The sequence below is a fragment of the Schistocerca piceifrons genome, chromosome 10, assembly GCF_021461385.2.
Source record: "Schistocerca piceifrons isolate TAMUIC-IGC-003096 chromosome 10, iqSchPice1.1, whole genome shotgun sequence".
Lineage (NCBI taxonomy): Eukaryota > Metazoa > Arthropoda > Insecta > Orthoptera > Acrididae > Schistocerca > Schistocerca piceifrons.
Window position 1 is genome coordinate 109,004,113 of NC_060147.1, and position 17,736 is coordinate 109,021,848.

Genomic DNA, 17,736 nt, shown 5'->3' on the forward strand with positions numbered 1-17,736 from the left:
TGATTAGGACAACACAACACCCAGTCCCTGAGCGGAGAAAATCTCCGACCCAGCCGGGAATCGAACCCGGGCCCTTAGGATTGACAGTCTGTCACGCTGACCACTCAGCTACCGGGGCGGACAGGAATCAGGTAAAACGTCAAATCTCCAACACCGCTGCGGCCCGAAAAAGATCAAGAACGAGACCAACGACGACTGAAGAGAATCGTTCAACGCGACACATGTGCAGCCTTCCACAAATTGGTGCAGATTTCAATGCTGGGTCATCACCAAGCGTCAGCGTGCGAGCCATTCAACGATACATCATCGATATGGGCTTTCGCAGTCGAAGGCCCACTCGTGTACCCTTGATGACTGCACGACCCAAAGGTTCACGCCTCGCCTGGGCCCGTCAATATCGACGGTTGATGACTGGAAACATGTTGCCTGGTCCCACGAGTCTCGTTTCAAATTGTATCGAGCGGATGGACGTGTACGAATGTGGAGACAACCTCATGAATCCACTGACCTTGCACGTCTCAGCAGGAAACTGTTCAAGCTGGTGGAGGCTCTGTAGTGGTGTGGGGCGTGTACAGTTCGAGTGATATGAGACTTCTGACGCGATAGATACGGTCCTGATAGGTGGCACTAACGTAAGCATCCTGTCTGATCACTTGCATCCATTCTCGTCCATTGTGGATTCCGACGGAGTTGGGCAATTCCATCAGGACAATGCGACACCCCTCCACGTACAGAATTGCTACAGAATGTCTCCAGTAACACTCTTCTGAGTTTCCCTGCAGGGTTCATGGAGTGAATTCGCTCCAGCACCAATTCAGATATTAGTCGTCCATTCAGTGTAAAAGACAAATTCGACATACACGCCGGCCAGGGTGGTCGAGCGGTTCTAGGCGCTACAGTCTGGAACCGTGCGGCCGCTACGGTCGCAGTTTGAATCCTGCCTCGGGCATGGATGAGTGTGATGCCCTTCGGTTAGTTAGGTTTAAGTAGTTCTAAGTTCTAGGGGACTGATGACCTCAGAAGTTAAGTCCCATAGTGCTCAGAGCCATTTGAACCATTTTTTCGACATACACTCTCACTCACTAATTCATGCAGATGACAAAGGGAGAAAGGAAATTTGGGAGCACAAAATGCAGGTAATGTAGGTAGGATTAGGTGCTTCCTGGAAAAATTAATACTTTAATGTCACTGTGCGCTACTAAATGGGGACAAACACGAAGTACAAAACTAAATTACAAATGACTGTGTGTGGCAGTTAAATAGTATGAAACAAAGGTCATGTTCATTTTTTTGTAGGATTAATAGATTACGTGTAGCAAGAGTGAGAATATGAAAATTTCGTGCTAGTTTATGAATACCAGATGCAACATTGTGGGTTACATAAAACTACATCAGTGGGGGCAGCGGCATCACCCTATACAGTTCCACTAAACGTAAAGAAAAAAGAACGAAGTCGGTCTCATAATTCAGCCTCTCTAAGAATTGAAAGTTACGTACGTCATAAAATTCGCCATTTGTCCGCAATAACGTATAGAAAATCACACCTCTACATGTGTACACCTTCTGGATGTATCTGTAAAGTAACTTCGCTGCTACACTGTGTGAAAGATACTTTGTGTCACTTGTTTTAAATCGAGCAGACAGCGCTCTGCGTGGGACAACGGTGGACGGGACACGAGAGGTTTTTACGCCTGTGCTATCCAGAGGAATTTCCCGTACGGGAGCCTTTTTAATAAATCAAACATTGAACTCCATTTGAAACTTGGTGCGAATTTAGTCATATGATATCGTCGCGAGACTGCACTTCAATCGTCCCAATTCTGAAAACGCCCCCAATGAGTAGCTTTGAAGTAACAGTGAAAGAACTATTTAATTCTTATAAAATGTTTCAAAAAAAGTACCGAGTTTTAGCCAGCAGCATGCTTATTGTCATTTCGTGCCGTTATTTGATATTCAAATGTCTGGCAAAAGTTGGTGATGAAATACAGGAGTATTGTTCTGATAACAACCCATCTTTTCCAAAAGCGCGACTGAGGCCTTTTCAGAATGGAGCGTTCCCGTCTTGCTCTTCAGAAATATCTTAGGAAATCGCAGAGACTTGGTGATGATCCAGCAATGAAGTCACCTTGGAAGTGCGACAGATTTCAAACACTGGAGTACGAATAAGAACAGTCGGGCGGTTCTCGGTTAACACGTTTCGTGTACAAGTGATGACACTATTTGGGCGCCTAGTAATTCAGGAGGCACGCCCCAGGACAAGGTGGAAGCGAGAAGGGATGTGCTTAGCAGAAGGGCCTGCACGTGTCTGACACGTGCGCAATGCTCCAGATAGCGATCTCGCCCGCTGAATAGATGTGGGGAAGCGTCCAGCGACCGGAAAATGCGGCCCAGTCAACTCGCCTCAAGCCTCAGGGTTCAGGGGGGATGATGAGTCAATTAGAGCGGCAGGGGGCAGACTGTAAGGGCCAATACAGGTCCCGCCCCGGGGAAAATCCAACTGGAATATGTTGTGGGGAAGGCTGACCAAAGACTGCGATTTATTGGCAGAACGTTTAGAAGGTGCAACAGGTTTACTAAAGAAACTGCGTACACTACACTTGACCGTCCTATATTACTGTGAGGTGAAGGATCCTTACTAGATCCGACTGACGAGGGACATCAGGAAAGTTCAAAGAAGGGGAGTCCGTTGTGTATTACCCCGAAGTAGGGGAAAGTGTTTCACGGACATGATATGCGAGCTGGGGCGGCAATCATTGAAACATAAGGTGTTTTCCGCTGCGGTGAGATGTTTTCACGAAATTTCAATCACTATCTGTTTTCTGAATGCTAAAATATTTTGTTGGTGCCCACCTACATACAGAGAAAAAATCATCATAATAAAATTAGAAAAATAAGAGCTCGCACTGAACAATTTAAGTGTTCGTTTTCCCTCGCGCTGTTAGATAGTGGAACGGTAGCGAAAAAGTTCGAAGGTGTTACTATCAACTCTTCGAATGAAGCACTAATGTAACAACTGAATTCACGAGATCCAGAGATTTATGGCTCCATGTGACATTTTCGTTTATCTGGAGAGATGCATATGGGGCATGAAGATGGCACTGTGAAATGCTGAAACTGGTTGCATTCAAATCGATGTTTTCTAAATCCGCGTTGACTGTGTCAATAGACCTTTCTCTTCGACATAATTCATAATGTTCGAACACAATTTATGCTCAAAAACTGCTGCATATCGACGTTAATGATATGGGCCTGTAATTTAGTGGGTTACTCCTATTGCCTGTGTTGAATATTGACGCGATCTGTGCCAACTTTCCAGTCTCTGGGTACGGATCTTTCGTCGAGTGGGAGGTTGTGATGATTAAGCATCGAGCTATTCCATCAGCACATTCTGAAACGAACGTAATTGGTATACAGTCTGGACTGGAAGACTTGCTTGTAATGTTTAAAAAAAATGGTTCAAATGGCTCTGAGCACTATGGGACTCAACTGCTGAGGTCATTAGTCCCCTAGATCTTAGAACTAGTTAAACCTAACTAACCTAAGGACATCACAAACATCCATGCCCGAGGCAGGATTCGAACCTGCGACCGTAGCGGTCTTGCGGTTCCAGACTGCAGCGCCTTTAACCGCACGGCCACTTCGGCCGGCTGTAATGTTTAAGTTGAGAGGAATGAGGAGGTACAAGATCATAGCAGTCATAAAGGGAAGTATAAATTACGCAGACCAGAAGAGCATGGCAGAAGACAAAAAAGCATAGGGAGGTACCTTGTAAAACTCTGCGTTTGGGCAGAACACTGATGATGATGATTACATTTTGTAGCTTGAATCTAAAAGGGACGTGTGGGACTCTATATTTAGGAACAAAATTGCTTAAATATAAAATTTACACCCTACAGATAGGTCTTCTGTGTAAACATGCTCATTGTCACACTGTAAGAGAGTAGCAACGCAGGGAACTGACGCTACTTTATGTGAGATGATAGAACATGGGGAGATACCATCTTTATAGGGGATCAGAATGTCTGCATGATCAGCTCAGTTACACGGCCCTATATTTCACGTTTATCTGCGACTAGCTTCCTCTACTCTTACAAGAGCTGCATGTGAAGGCGTGGGATAGGCACCGGTATAATATCTTTGTAGCGGCCGCCAACACGCGAAGGACATGTGTCATATGTAATTAGTGACGAGGGGGTGTTGTAAGCTCGCGTAACTGCACGCCATCACGACGGCGGCTTTATGTTCGACTCACGCACGTGCAGAAGATACGTTTACGAGGCACAAAGATGGGAACTCCGTACACGGGTGGCGTGCGCACGCTCTCGCACACACACACAGACACGCACACACACACACAATGTATGCAGGGTGAGTCACGTAAGACATAACACCCATTGTACTTCGTGAACGGTTACACATGTCGAAACGCGGGTTTTGGCAAATGCTAGATCGTCGAGGGACTCGTATTTTTTTCTTTGATTGATGTTTTTAGCACTTCTGTCAACATATATATTGAAGTAAGTACAATTTACACTCCTGGAAATGGAAAAAAGAACACATTGACACCGGTGTGTCAGACCCACCATACTTGCTCCGGACACTGCGAGAGGGCTGTACAAGCAATGATCACACGCACGGCACAGCGGACACACCAGGAACCGCGGTGTTGGCCGTCGAATGGCGCTAGCTGCGCAGCATTTGTGCACCGCCGCCGTCAGTGTCAGCCAGTTTGCCGTGGCATACGGAGCTCCATCGCAGTCTTTACCACTGGTAGCATGCCGCGACAGCGTGGACGTTGAACCGTATGTGCAGTTGACGGACTTTGAGCGAAGGCGTATAGTGGGCATGCGGGAGGCCGGGTGGACGTACCGCCGAATTGCTCAACACGTGGGGCGTGAGGTCTCCACAGTACATCGATGTTGTCGCCAGTGGTCGGCGGAAGGTGCACGTGCCCGTCGACCTGGGACCGGACCGCAGCGACGCACGGATGCACGCCAAGACCGTAGGATCCTACGCAGTGCCGTAGGGGACCGCACCGCCACTTCCCAGCAAATTAGGGACACTGTTGCTCCTGGGGTATCGGCGAGGACCATTCGCAACCGTCTCCATGAAGCTGGGCTACGGTCCCGCACACCGTTAGGCCGTCTTCCGCTCACGCCCCAACATCGTGCAGCCCGCCTCCAGTGGTGTCGCGACAGGCGTGAATGGAGGGACGAATGGAGACGTGTCGTCTTTAGCGATGAGAGTCGCTTCTGCCTTGGTGCCAATGATGGTCGTGTTTGGCGCCGTGCAGGTGAGCGCCACAATCAGGACTGCATACGACCGAGGCACACAGGGCCAACACCCGGCATCATGGTGTGGGGAGCGATCTCCTACACTGGCCGTACACCACTGGTGATCGTCGAGGGGACACTGAATAGTGCACGGTACATCCAAACCCTCATCGAACCCATCGTTCTACCATTCCTAGACCGGCAAGGGAACTTGCTGTTCCAACAGGACAATGCACGTCCGCATGTATCCCGTGCCACCCAACGTGCTCTAGAAGGTGTAAGTCAACTACCCTGGCCAGCAAGATCTCCGGATCTGTCCCCCATTGAGCATGTTTGGGACTGGATGAAGCGTCGTCTCACGCGGTCTGCACGTCCAGCACGAACGCTGGTCCTACTGAGGCGCCAGGTGGAAATGGCATGGCAAGCTGTTCCACAGGACTACATCCAGCATCTCTACGATCGTCTCCATGGAAGAATAGCAGCCTGCATTGCTGCGAAAGGTGGATATACACTGTACTAGAGCCGACATTGTGCATGCTCTGTTGCCTGTGTCTATGTGCCTGTGGTTCTGTCAGTGTGATCATGTGATGTATCTGACCCCAGGAATGTGTCAATAAAGTTTCCCCTTCCTGGGACAATGAATTCACGGTGTTCTTATTTCAATTTCCAGGAGTGTATATAACTGCATTCCATAGCAATTACAGTGATATAGCGTATGTTAGTGTTGACGTTGAAAGTTTTACAAAATTCGAGAAATGTCCCAGAATGTGAGAGCACGGTGGCCGGAATCGGCATCTGAGGTGCAAACACTGCCAACCAGGCGTCCCGGACCAGGCTGCATAGTTTTACATCGTAAGGTAGGGTTGCGCTACGAAAATAAATCTTTTGTTACCCAGGAGCCGGCCGAAGTGGCCGTGCGGTTAAAGGCACTGCAGTCTGGAACCGCGAGACCGCTACGGTCGCAGGTTCGAATCCTGCCTCGGGCATGGATGTTTGTGATGTCCTTAGCTTAGTTAGGTTTAACTAGTTCTAAGTTCTAGGGGACTAATGACCTCAGCAGTTGAGTCCCATAGTGCTCAGAGCCATTTGAACCATTTGTTACCCAGGAACCAACTTACGACATGAATGCAGTTGTATCTACGGATGTTATATATGGAAATACGACACAGTCTAGAACTAGCGTGTCACGAAGGGCTTAAGAAAACTGTTTCATATTTGAGTATCCTCCCAGATATATGTGAACCGAAACAGAGTAATCAACCGTTCATTCTTCAAAATTAAATATCTAAATGTTAGAAGGAAGATTCGACGTATATTTTTCTGTACGCGGCTGTGTGCTGCTTGGAGCTATAATACATGCTGTCGGACAACTGTCTCTACCTACATTGCTCTATACTGAAGAGCCGAAGAGACTGTTACACCTGCCTAATATTGTGTACGGCCCCCGGGAGCACGCAGAAGTCCCGTAACACGACAATGACTGAAGAAATGCTGGAGGGAACTGACACCATGAATCCTAAAGGGATGTCCATAAATCCGTAAGACTACAACGGGGTGAAAATATCTTCTGAACAGCAAGTTACAAGGCATGGCAGATATGCTCAATAATATACGTGATTGGGGAGTTTGGTGGCCAGCGGAAGTGTTTAAACTCAGAAGAGTGTTCATGGAGCCACTCCGTAGCAATTCTCGACGTGGGGGCCGTCGCATTGTCGTGCTTGAATTGCCCAAGTCCGTCGGAATGCACACTGGACATGAATGGATGCATGTTATCAGACAGGACGCTTACGTACGCATCACCTGTCAGAGTCGTATTCAGATGTATCAGGTGTCGCATATCACACCATTACAGAGCCTCCACCAGCTTGAACAGTCCCCCGCTAACATGCAGGGTCTATACCTGAGCACGTCCATCCGCTGGATACAGTTTGAAACGAGACTCGTCCGGCAAGACAACATGTTTCCAGTCATAAACGGTGTCGACGCATCCAGGCGAGGGGTAAAGCTTTGTGTCGTGCAGTCATCAAGGGTACACGAGTGGGCCTTCGGCTGCGAAAGCCCATATCGATGATGTTTAGTTGAATGGTTCGAACTCTGACACTTGTTGATGGCCTAGCAATGAAATCTGTACCAGTTTGTGGAAGGGTTGTACATCTGTCACTTTGAACGATTCTCTTCAGTCGTCGTTGGTTCCGTTCTTGCAGGGCCGAGCGGTTCTAGGCGCTACAGTCTGGAACCGCGCGACCGCTACGGTCGCAGTTTAAGTAGTTCTAAGTTCTAGGGGACTGATGACCCCAGAAGTTAAGTCCCATAGTGCTCAGAGCCATTTTGAGCCGTTCTTGCAGGGTGTTTTTCCGGTCGCAGCGATGTCAGAGATTTAATGTTTTCCCGGTCCCTGATATTCACGGTACAGGTCGTGAAATGGTCATACTGGAAAATCCCCACTTCATCGCTACCACGGAGATGCTGTGTCCCATCGATCGTGCGCAGACTATAATACCACGTTCAGTGTTGATAACCTGTCATTTTTGTCTTATATAGGCGGTGCCGACCGCGGCGGGATATTCTGTCTGTTACGTATCTCTGTATATGAACATGCCTATACCAGTTTCTTTGACGCTTCAGTGTACGTCCTCAATACGGAGGTCTGTACGATGGTCAAAGGTCGTCTTCTGTTTCGTGGAGGGGCACAGGGTGAGCAGTAACAACGCCCAATGAAGGAAGTGGGGCAGAGTGCATGCTGAGGTTAGAAAAGGATGCTGAAAGAACGGATCATGTGCTTTTCAAAGTAACCATCACAACATTTGTCTTGATCAGGGAAATTTGATAGGAGCGCTGTTATTCCTCTAAGTGCATAAATAACAAGGTGAGCATCAGTCTGGGGTTTGGGTTGATTTGGTGGAAGAGACCAAACAGCGAGGTCATTGGTCTCATTGGATTACGGAAAGATGGGGAAGGAAGTCGGCCGTGCCCTTCCAAAGGAACCATCCCAACATTTGCCTGAAGCGATTTAGGGAAATCACGCAAAAACTAAATCACGATGGCCGGACGCGGGATGAGCAGCAGTCTGCAGCTGTTTTCAAGAATGAGATTTTCCCTCTGCAGCGGAGTGTGCGCTACAGAGTGAAAATCTCATTCTGGAAACATCGCCCAGGCTGTGGCTATGCCATGTCTCCGCGATATCCTTTCTTCGAGCAGTGCTAGTTCTGCAAGGTCCGCAGAAGAGCTTCTGTGAAGATTGGAAAGTGGGAGACGAGGTACTGGCAGAATTGAAGCGATGAGGATGGGTTGTGAGTCGTGCATGGGTAGCTCAGATGGTAGACCACTTGCCAGCTAAAGGCAAAGGTCCCGAGTTCGAGTCTCGGTCCGGCACACAGTTTTAATTTGCCAGGAAGTTTCGTATCAGCGCACACTCTACATCTACATCTGCATACATACTCCGCAATCCACCATACGGTGCGTGGCGGAGGGTACCTCGTACCACAACTAGCATCTTCTCTTCCTGTTCCACTCCCAAACAGAACGAGGAAAAAATGACTGCCTATACGCCTCTGTACGAGCCCTAATCTCTCTTATCTTATCTTTGTGGTCTTTCCGCGAAATATAAGTTGGCGGCTGTAAAATTGTACTGCAGTCAGCCTCAAATGCTGGTTCTCTAAATTTCCTCAGTAGCGATTCACGAAAAGAACGCCTCCTTTCCTCTAGAGACTCCCACCCGAGTTCCTGAAGCATTTCCGTAACACTCGCGTGATGATCAAACCTACCAGTAACAAATCTAGCAGCCCACCTCTGAATTGCTTCTATGTTCTCCTTCAATCCGACCTGATAGGGATCCCAAGCGCTCGAACAGTACTCAAGAATAGGTCGTATTAGTGTTTTATAAGCAGTTTTCTTTACAGGTGAACCACATCTTCCCAAAATGCTACCAATGAACCGAAGACGACTATCCGCCTTCCCCACAACTGCCATTACATGCTTGTCACACTTCATATCGCTCTGCAATGTTACGCCCAAATATTTAATCGACGTGACTGTGTCAAGCGCTACACTACTAATGGAGTATTCATACATAACGGGATTCTTTTTCCTATTCATCTGCATTAATTTACATTTATCTATATTTAGAGTTAGCTGCCATTCTTTACACCAATCACAAATCCTGACCAAGTCATCTTGTATCCTCCATCAGTCACTCAACGACGACACCTTCCCGTACACCACAGCATCATCAGCAAACAGCTGCACATTACTATCCACCCTATCCAAAAGATCATTTATGTAGATAGAAAACAACAGCGGACCCACCACACTTCCCTGGGGCACTCCAGATGATACCCTCACCTCCGATGAACACTCACCATCGAGCACAACGCACTGGGTTCTATTACTTACGAAGTCTTCGAGCCACTCACATACTTGGGAACCAATCCCATATGCTCGTACCTTAGTTAGGAGTCTGCAGTGGGGCACCGAGTCAAACGATTTCCGGAAGTCAAGGAATATAGCATCCGTCTGATACCCTTCATCCATGGTTCGCAAGATATCATGTGAAAAAAGGGCGAGTTGCGTTTCGCAGGAGCGATGCTTTCTAAAGCCGTGCTGGTCATGGACAGCAACTTCTCTGTCTCAAGGAAATTCATTACATTCGAACTGAGAATATGTTCGAGAATCCTGCAACAAACCGATGTTAAGGATATTGGTCTGTAATTTTATGGATCCGTCCTTCTATCCTTCTCATATGCAGGCGTCACCTGCGGTTTTTTCCAGTCGCTCAGGACTTTACGTTGGGCAAGAGATTCGCAATAAATGCAAGCTAAGTAGGGAGCCAATGCAGTAGAGCACTCTCTGTAAAACCGAATTGGAATCCCATCAGGATCTGGCGATTTATTTATTTTCAACCCATTCAGCTGCTTCACAACCCCAGGGATGTTTATCACTATGTCCTCCATACGGGAATCTGTACGAGACTCAAACAGCGTGAAAGATTTCTCAAATGCTAAATTTAAAATTTCAGCTTTCGTTTTGCTGTCTTCCGTTGCCAGGCCAGACTGATTACTGAGTGACTGGATGGAAGCCTTCGACCCGCTTACCGATTTTACATAAGACCAGAATTTCCTTGGGTTTTCAGCAAGATCTTTTGCTAAGTTATGACGGTGGTAGTGGTTGAATGCTTCGCGCATCGCTCTTTTTACAGCAACACGAATGTCTACTAACTTTTGCCTGTCATTCTCCCGATCTTTCTTGTACCGCGAGTGCAACTGTCTTAGCTTCCTGAGCATTCTCCGAATTGCGCTGTTAAACCATGGTGGGTCTTTTCCGTCCGTAACCCACTTTTTCGGCACATACTTGTCCAATGCGTGATTTACAATGTGTTTAAAATTTGCCCATAATTCTTCCACGTCCATCGTACCGGAAGTAAATGAAGTTGATTCATTTACTAAGTGGGATGCTAGCAACTGCTTATCTGCTCTTTCTAGTAAGAATACTCTCCTTGCCTTCTTGACCGACTTTTTAAATTTCGTAACCATAGTCGCAGAGTGAAAATGTCGTTCTGCATATTATTTACTATCTGAAAAGAAAATACAGTTCGGGTAAGAATCTGCAACCTCCAACAGCGGTGGGATTAGTGACGTGGTGGCAGAGAAAGGGGACGGAGATAGACAGAGACTCAACGGAGGTGGATGGAGAGAGGGGAAGAGACAAATACGCATAAACAGAAGAGGGGATGGGCAGAGGGAAAGAAGAGAAGGTGGACAGAGAAAAAGAGGAGGAGATGGAGACAGGGTGGGAGAAGATATAGGTAGACAGGGGAAGGAGGGCAGAGAGGGGGGAAGGAGCCACAGGGGACCATTGCTTTTCACAATATATATAAATGACCTAGTAGATAGTGTCGCAAGTTCCATGCGGCTTTTCGCGGACGATGCTGTAGTATACAGAGAAGTTGCAGCATTAGAAAATTGTAGCGAAATGCAGGAAGATCTGCAGCGGATAGGCACTTGGTGCAGGGAGTGGCAACTGACCCTTAACATAGACAACTGTAATGTATTGCGAATACATAGAAAGAAGGATCCTTTATTGTATGATTATATTTTAGCGGAACAAACACTGGTAGCAGTTACTTCCGTAAAATATCTGGGAGTATGCGTCCGGAACGATTTGAAGTGTAATGATCATATAAAATAAATTGTTGGTAAGGCGGGTGCCAGGTTGCGATTCATTGGGAGAGTCCTTAGAAAACGTAGTCCATCTACAAAGGAGGTGGCTTACAAAACACTCGTTCGACCTATACTTGAGTATTGATCATCAGTGTGGGATCCGTTCCAGATCGGGTTGACGGAGGAGATAGAGAAGATCCAAAGAAGAGCGGCGCGTTTCGTCACAGGGTTATTTGGTAGCCGTGATGGCGTTACCGAGATGTTTAGCAAACTCAAGAGGCAGACTCTGCAAGAGAGGCGCTCTGCACCGCGGTGTAGCTTGCTTTCCAGGTTTCGAGAGGGTGCGTTTCTGAACGAGGTATCGAATATATTGCTTCCCCCTACTTGTACCTCCCGAGGAGATCAAGAATGTAAAATTAGAGAGAGTCGAGCGCGCACGGAGGCTTTCAGACAGTCGTTCGCCCCGCGAACCATACGCGACTGGAACAGAAAAGGGAGGTAATGACAGTGGCACGTAAAGTGCCCTCCGCCATACAGCGTTGGGTGGCTTGCGGAGTGTAAATGTAGATGTAGATCTAGATGTAGGAGCAAAGAGTGAGAGGAAGGACCAGCAGGAGATGGATAGAGAGTGGAGGAGGTGAACAGAGAGGGGTGACGAGGAGGAGGAGGTGGGTAGGGTGAGGGGGAGAACATGAACATATACAGGGGGAAGGACGTGATGGACTAAGAGAAGATTGGAGCTAGCTCATACCTGGGCAATACCGGGTACTAAGCTAGTATGATATAAAATGTAATGGAGCTGAAAGCGATCTGTAGCAATCATGTTACAACACGAGATGGCAAATTGCTGCTGTCGTTCCTGCTATCTTCTAATACTAGTGATAAAGGTCTGGTGTGCACCAGCAGATGTGTACAGTCCTCGCCTCAGACCGGTGCTGTCGCGCTGTGCAGGATGGCGCTGGCCACGACGCTGGCTCAGCTGCCGCCCCCGCTACCGGCCGCGCCGCCCCCGCCGCCCCCGGCCTGCTACGGCCCCGCGGCGCCCTCGGCATCGTCGGCGACTGCTGCGCCCACCGCAGGGCTGTGCGGCCTGTGCTGCCTCCTGCCGGCGGGCGCCGCAAGCTCCGCTGGGGCGCCCTCCCACATGTCGGAGGCCGAGCCCGGCGGCCGCAAGGAGGACCTGTCCTAGCACAGCCAGTGAGTCACCTGCCACCCCACCAGTCTTCAGTCTCTCTAGTTTTAGACAATCATCTTTACTTGTCATACCAAAAACACGGTCCATATATATGAACACCATTTACCAATACTTTTTTTTTTTTTTTTTTTTTTTTTTTTAATTTGAGTCATCCATCTTCTGACTCGTTTAACGTAGCCCACCACGAGTTCCTCTCTTGTGCAACCTCTTCGTCTCAGATTAGCACTTGCAACCGATCTCAATTAATTGCTGGATGTGTTCCAATCTCTGTCTTCCTCTACAGTTTTTGCCCTCTACAGCTCCCTCTAGTACCATGCCTCTACAGCTCCCTCTAGTACCATGGAAGCGATTTCCTGATGTCTTAAATGTACTATCATCCTTTCCCTTCTCCTTGCCAGTGGTTTACGTATATGCCTTTCTCTCCGATTCACGCAGAACCTCCTCATTCCTTACCAAATCAGTTCACCTAATGTACAACATTCGCCGGTAGCATCACACACGTTCCCAGCGACTGGTAAAATGTGCCGGTCGTCAGTCTGGGAGCAGTAAGAGGTCTGATTCTTAGGAAAAATAGAGGAGTTGAAGAGAATAGCGTCACGTATCGTCACAAGTTCACTTAGTATGCGAGGAGGCTTCACGGAAATGATCGCCCAACTTGAGAGGCAGATGCGCTGAGAGAGGCACTGTGTTTTGTGGTGCTATTTACTGTAAACGTGCCGACTGCGTACCTTACTTGAGGAGTTGTTTCCTCCTACGTATATTTCGCGAGTAGATTGCGAACGTAAAATTAGAGAGATTCGAGTTCACACACAAAGGCTCACCAAAAATCGCCTGGAAGGCGAAAGGAGAATTGACAGTGAAACACAAAGTACTCTCCGTTCCACACCATAAGGTGGCTTGCAGTGTTAGGTATAGATGCAGATGAGCCTGAGAAATGCTTGCTCCTAGTATTTTTTTTTCCTACAGTCTTCTGATTGGTTTGATGCTGCCCACTATGAATTCCTCTCCTGTGTTAACCTCTTCATCTCAGAGTAGCACTTGCAACCTACGTCCTCAATTATTTGCTGGATGTATTCCAATCTCTGTCTTCCTCTACAGTTTTTGCCCTCTACAGCTCCCTCTAGTACCATGGAAGTCATTCCCTCATGTCTTAGCAGATGTCCTATCATCCTGTCCCTTCTCCTTATCAGTGTTTTCCACATATTCCTCTCCAGTTCTGCGCAGGACCTCCTCATTCCTTACCTTATCAGTTCACCTAATTTACAACATTCGTCTGTAGTGTCACACCTCAAATGCTGCGATTCTCTTCTGCTCTGGTTTTCCCACAGTCCATGTTTCACTACCATACAATGCTGTGCTCCAAACGTACATTCTCAGAAACTTCTTCCTCAAATTAAGGCCTATATTTGATACCAGTAGATTTCTCTTAACCAGGAGTACCTTTTCTTCCAGTGCTAGACTGCTTTTTATGATGTCGTTCCTCTATCCAACATGGGTTTTTTGCTGCATAGGCAGCAGAATTCGTCTACTTCGTGGTCCCCAGTTCTGATGTTAACTCAGTCCAGTATCGGGCTGCTGTGTGCGGTGTCTCCAGAGACGTCTATGCTGGTCATCGGGAATTATTAAGCAGGACTCATCAGTGAAGACAATTCTACTCAATGAGATTCCAGGTCGAAGAGGTGTCTTGAGATGCCCCAAACAGCGGTGGGATACCATACCTTTGGTTGTAATCCACCGCACCCTTACAGCGCAGCGACGTCGACGATATTCTACGCCGCGTTTTATCGTCCTTTAACTATTCTCGGCTTACATTTCAGCAAAATAATATTCGCCCGTCACACGACGAAAGTTTCTACTGCTTGTCTTCGTGCTTGGCAAACCCTACCTTGACCAGCAAGGTCTCCGGATCTCTCCCCAATGGAGAACGTTGTGAGCATTATGGGCAGAGCCTGCCAACCATCTCGGGATTTTGACGATCTAACACGTCAATTGGGTAGAATTTGGCACGAGAAGGAATTTGACAGGAGAAGAGCCAGTAACCCTACCAATCAATGACATGCCGAATAACTGCTTGCATGAGGGCCAGAGATGGACCAATGCATTATTGGCTTGCTCAGTTTGTTAAGCTGTTTCTCTTGAATAAATTATCCATTTTTTTTGAAATTGTGATCAATTGTTTGTCTGTTCATGTAAATCACATCTACTAATTATCGTCCCATTCGGATAATTACTTCGTTTGTTTTTAGAGGCAATATTTGTGGAAGACATATCGAACTAGGAATAATTTAGTTTGCTACTTATTTAGAACTATTGTGGTTACATAAAGCAAGACCATTTTACATTATGCGTTATTTTCTTGAGCTTAATATATCTCTTTTAGCATATTCTTTGTGCATAAAGGTAAATGGTCAGTATTCACCCCCGTATTACTACAAATGATCGCACAGCTGACAACTAAAACATTGTATGCCTAGGATGCATACAATGTGTTTCAAAGTTTTTCATGAAACTTATAGGGATGATGCATCACGTCATGGGGAACAAGTTTTGTTAGATGCAAGATGTTCACTGACGTTACCCAGTGATGCTAGGAGTCTTTTAGTATTCCCCGGCCTTGGCATGACCAGATTTCACCGACTGGCAGGTTCTTCTAACTAGATATGCTCCATACTCCACAGAGAAAGACTGCACTGTAGTTCCTTCTCTAGACTGTCGCGCATATGACAAAATGGTAGATATCGAAATAGATGACCGAAGGATAGAAAAACAATTAAAATCGCTCAAAAGAGGAAAGGCCGCTGGACCTGATGGGATACCAGTTCGATTTTACACAGAGTACGTGAAGGAACTTGCCCCCTGTGGTGTCACCGCCAGACACCACACTTGCTAGGTGGTAGCTTAAATCGGCCGCGGTCCATTTAGTACATGTCGGACCCGCGTGTCGCCACTGTGTGATCGCAGACCTAGCGCCACCACAAGGCAGGTCTCGAGAGACGATATAGCACTCGCCCCAGTTGTACGAGGAGATTGCTAGCGACCATACGGACGAAGCCTTCCTCTCATTTGCCGAGAGCCAGTTAGAATAGCCTTCTGCTAAGTCCATGGCTACGACCTAGCAAGGCGCCATTAGCCTTACCTACTTTGAGAGTTATAGTATAAATGTCTCAAGAACAATGCTGTAGTCATCAAATAATAAAGTTAAGTATAAAGCAGCTACGTACTTTTCTTGCTACCATTCAATAGTTATCCTGTTCCAGAATTGACGCCCGTCGGCGTGAGTGTGTACGCGTGCCTTTCTATCGGCTACCCGTCACTGTGGACTGGCTGCCTTGTCAGTCCACTTCACCCCCCTTCTTGCAGTGGTGTACCGTAGGTCTCTAGAAGAGTGTAGCGTTCCAAAGGATTGGAAAAGGGCACAGGACATCCCCATTTTCAAGAAGGGACGTCGATCAGATGTGCAGAACTATAGACTTATATCTCTAACGTCGATCAGTTGTAGAATTTTGGAACACGTATTATGTTCGAGTATAAAGACTTTTCTGGAGACTAGAAATCTACTCTGTAGGAATCAGCATGGGTTTCGAAAAAGACGATCGTGTGAAACCCAGTTCCCGCTATTCGTCCACGAGACTCAGAGGGCCATAGACACGGCTTCCCAGGTAGATTTCGCAAGGCGTTTGATACAGTTCGCCATAGTTGGTTAATGAACAAAGTAAGAGCATGTGGACTATCAGGCCAGTTGTGTGATTGGACTGAAGAGTTCCTAGATAACAGAACGCAGCATGTCATTCTCAATGGAGAGAAGTCTTCCGAAGTAAGAGTGATTTCAGGTGTGCCGCAGCGGAGTGTCGTAGGTTCAAAATAATATAAACGACCTTGTGGATAAAACCGGAAGTTCACTGAGGCTTTTTGCGGATGATGCTGTAGTATGTCGAGAGGTTGTAACAATGGAAAATTGTACTGAAATGCAGGAGGGTCTGCAACGAATTGACGCATGGTGCAGGGAATGGCAATTGAATCTCAGTGTAGACAAGTGTAATGTGCTGCGAATACATAGAAAGAAAGATCCTTTATCATTTAGCTACAATATAGCAGGTCAGCAACTGGAAGGAGTCAATTCCATAAATTATCTGGGAGTAGGCATTAGGAGTGATTTAAAATGGAATGACCATATTAAGTTGATCGTCGTAAAGCAGATGCCAGACTGAGATTCATTGGAAGAATCCTAAGGAAATGCAATCCGGAAACAAAGGAAGTAGGTTACAGTACGTTCGTTCGCCCACTGCTTGAATACTGCTCACCGGTGTGGGATCCGTACCGGATAGGGTTGATAGAAGAGATAGAGAAGATCCAACGGAGAGCAGCACGCTTAGTTACGGGATCGTTTAGTAATCGCGAAAGCGTTACGGAGATGATAAACTCCAGTGGAAGTCTCTGCAAGAGAGACGCTCAGTAGCTCGGTACAGGCTTTTGTTGAAGTTTCGAGAACATACCTTCACTGAGGAGTCAAAAAGTATATTGCTCCCTCCTACGTATATCTCGCGAAGAGACCATAAGGATAAAATCAGAGAGAATAGAGCCCACACAGGCGTATCGACAATCTTTCTTTCCACGAACAATACGAGACTGGAATAGAAGGGAGAACCGATAGAGGTACTCAAGGCACCCTCCGCCACACACCGTTAGGTAGCTTGCGGAGTATGGATGTAGATGTAGATACTATCTACACAAGTAAATTGACAGCGTGATTTTCAACAAGAAAATCTTAGTGTCTCTAAGCGGACAAATATAATTTAGAAGAGAATCAGGTATTTTAATCTTGCTGGGCCTACAGAGCAGACGACTAGATTATAGCTGACACTTGATCACCCTGCAGGGTGCCTACACTCTGTCGCCTAGGGGCATAACCGATACAAAAGTACACATGCCGTTGTTGGGAAGAGTCAGTGAACATTTTATATTGAACCAGAGTTGTTCCCTATGCTGTGATCTATCACCATAGACGTTTGATGCAATTATTTTGAAAGACACTGTGTATCTTGTACCGGACTTACATAAAATGTAAATGTATAACTAAATTCATTTACTTTGTTTCAGTGGAGATTTGACTGGC

General features: G+C 46.9%; 1 protein-coding gene across 1 annotated transcript in view; it reads left to right on the forward strand.

Moving 5' to 3' along the window:
- LOC124718727 (homeobox even-skipped homolog protein 2-like) overlaps nucleotides 1-12,617 on the forward strand; it is a 54,705-nt gene extending 42,088 nt beyond the window's left edge. Inside the window, exon 4 of the mRNA XM_047244344.1 lies at nucleotides 12,380-12,617. Coding sequence (XP_047100300.1) covers nucleotides 12,380-12,617 — 238 coding nt within the window. The remainder of the gene's footprint in view (nucleotides 1-12,379) is intronic.
- Nucleotides 12,618-17,736: the final 5,119 nt, after the last annotated feature.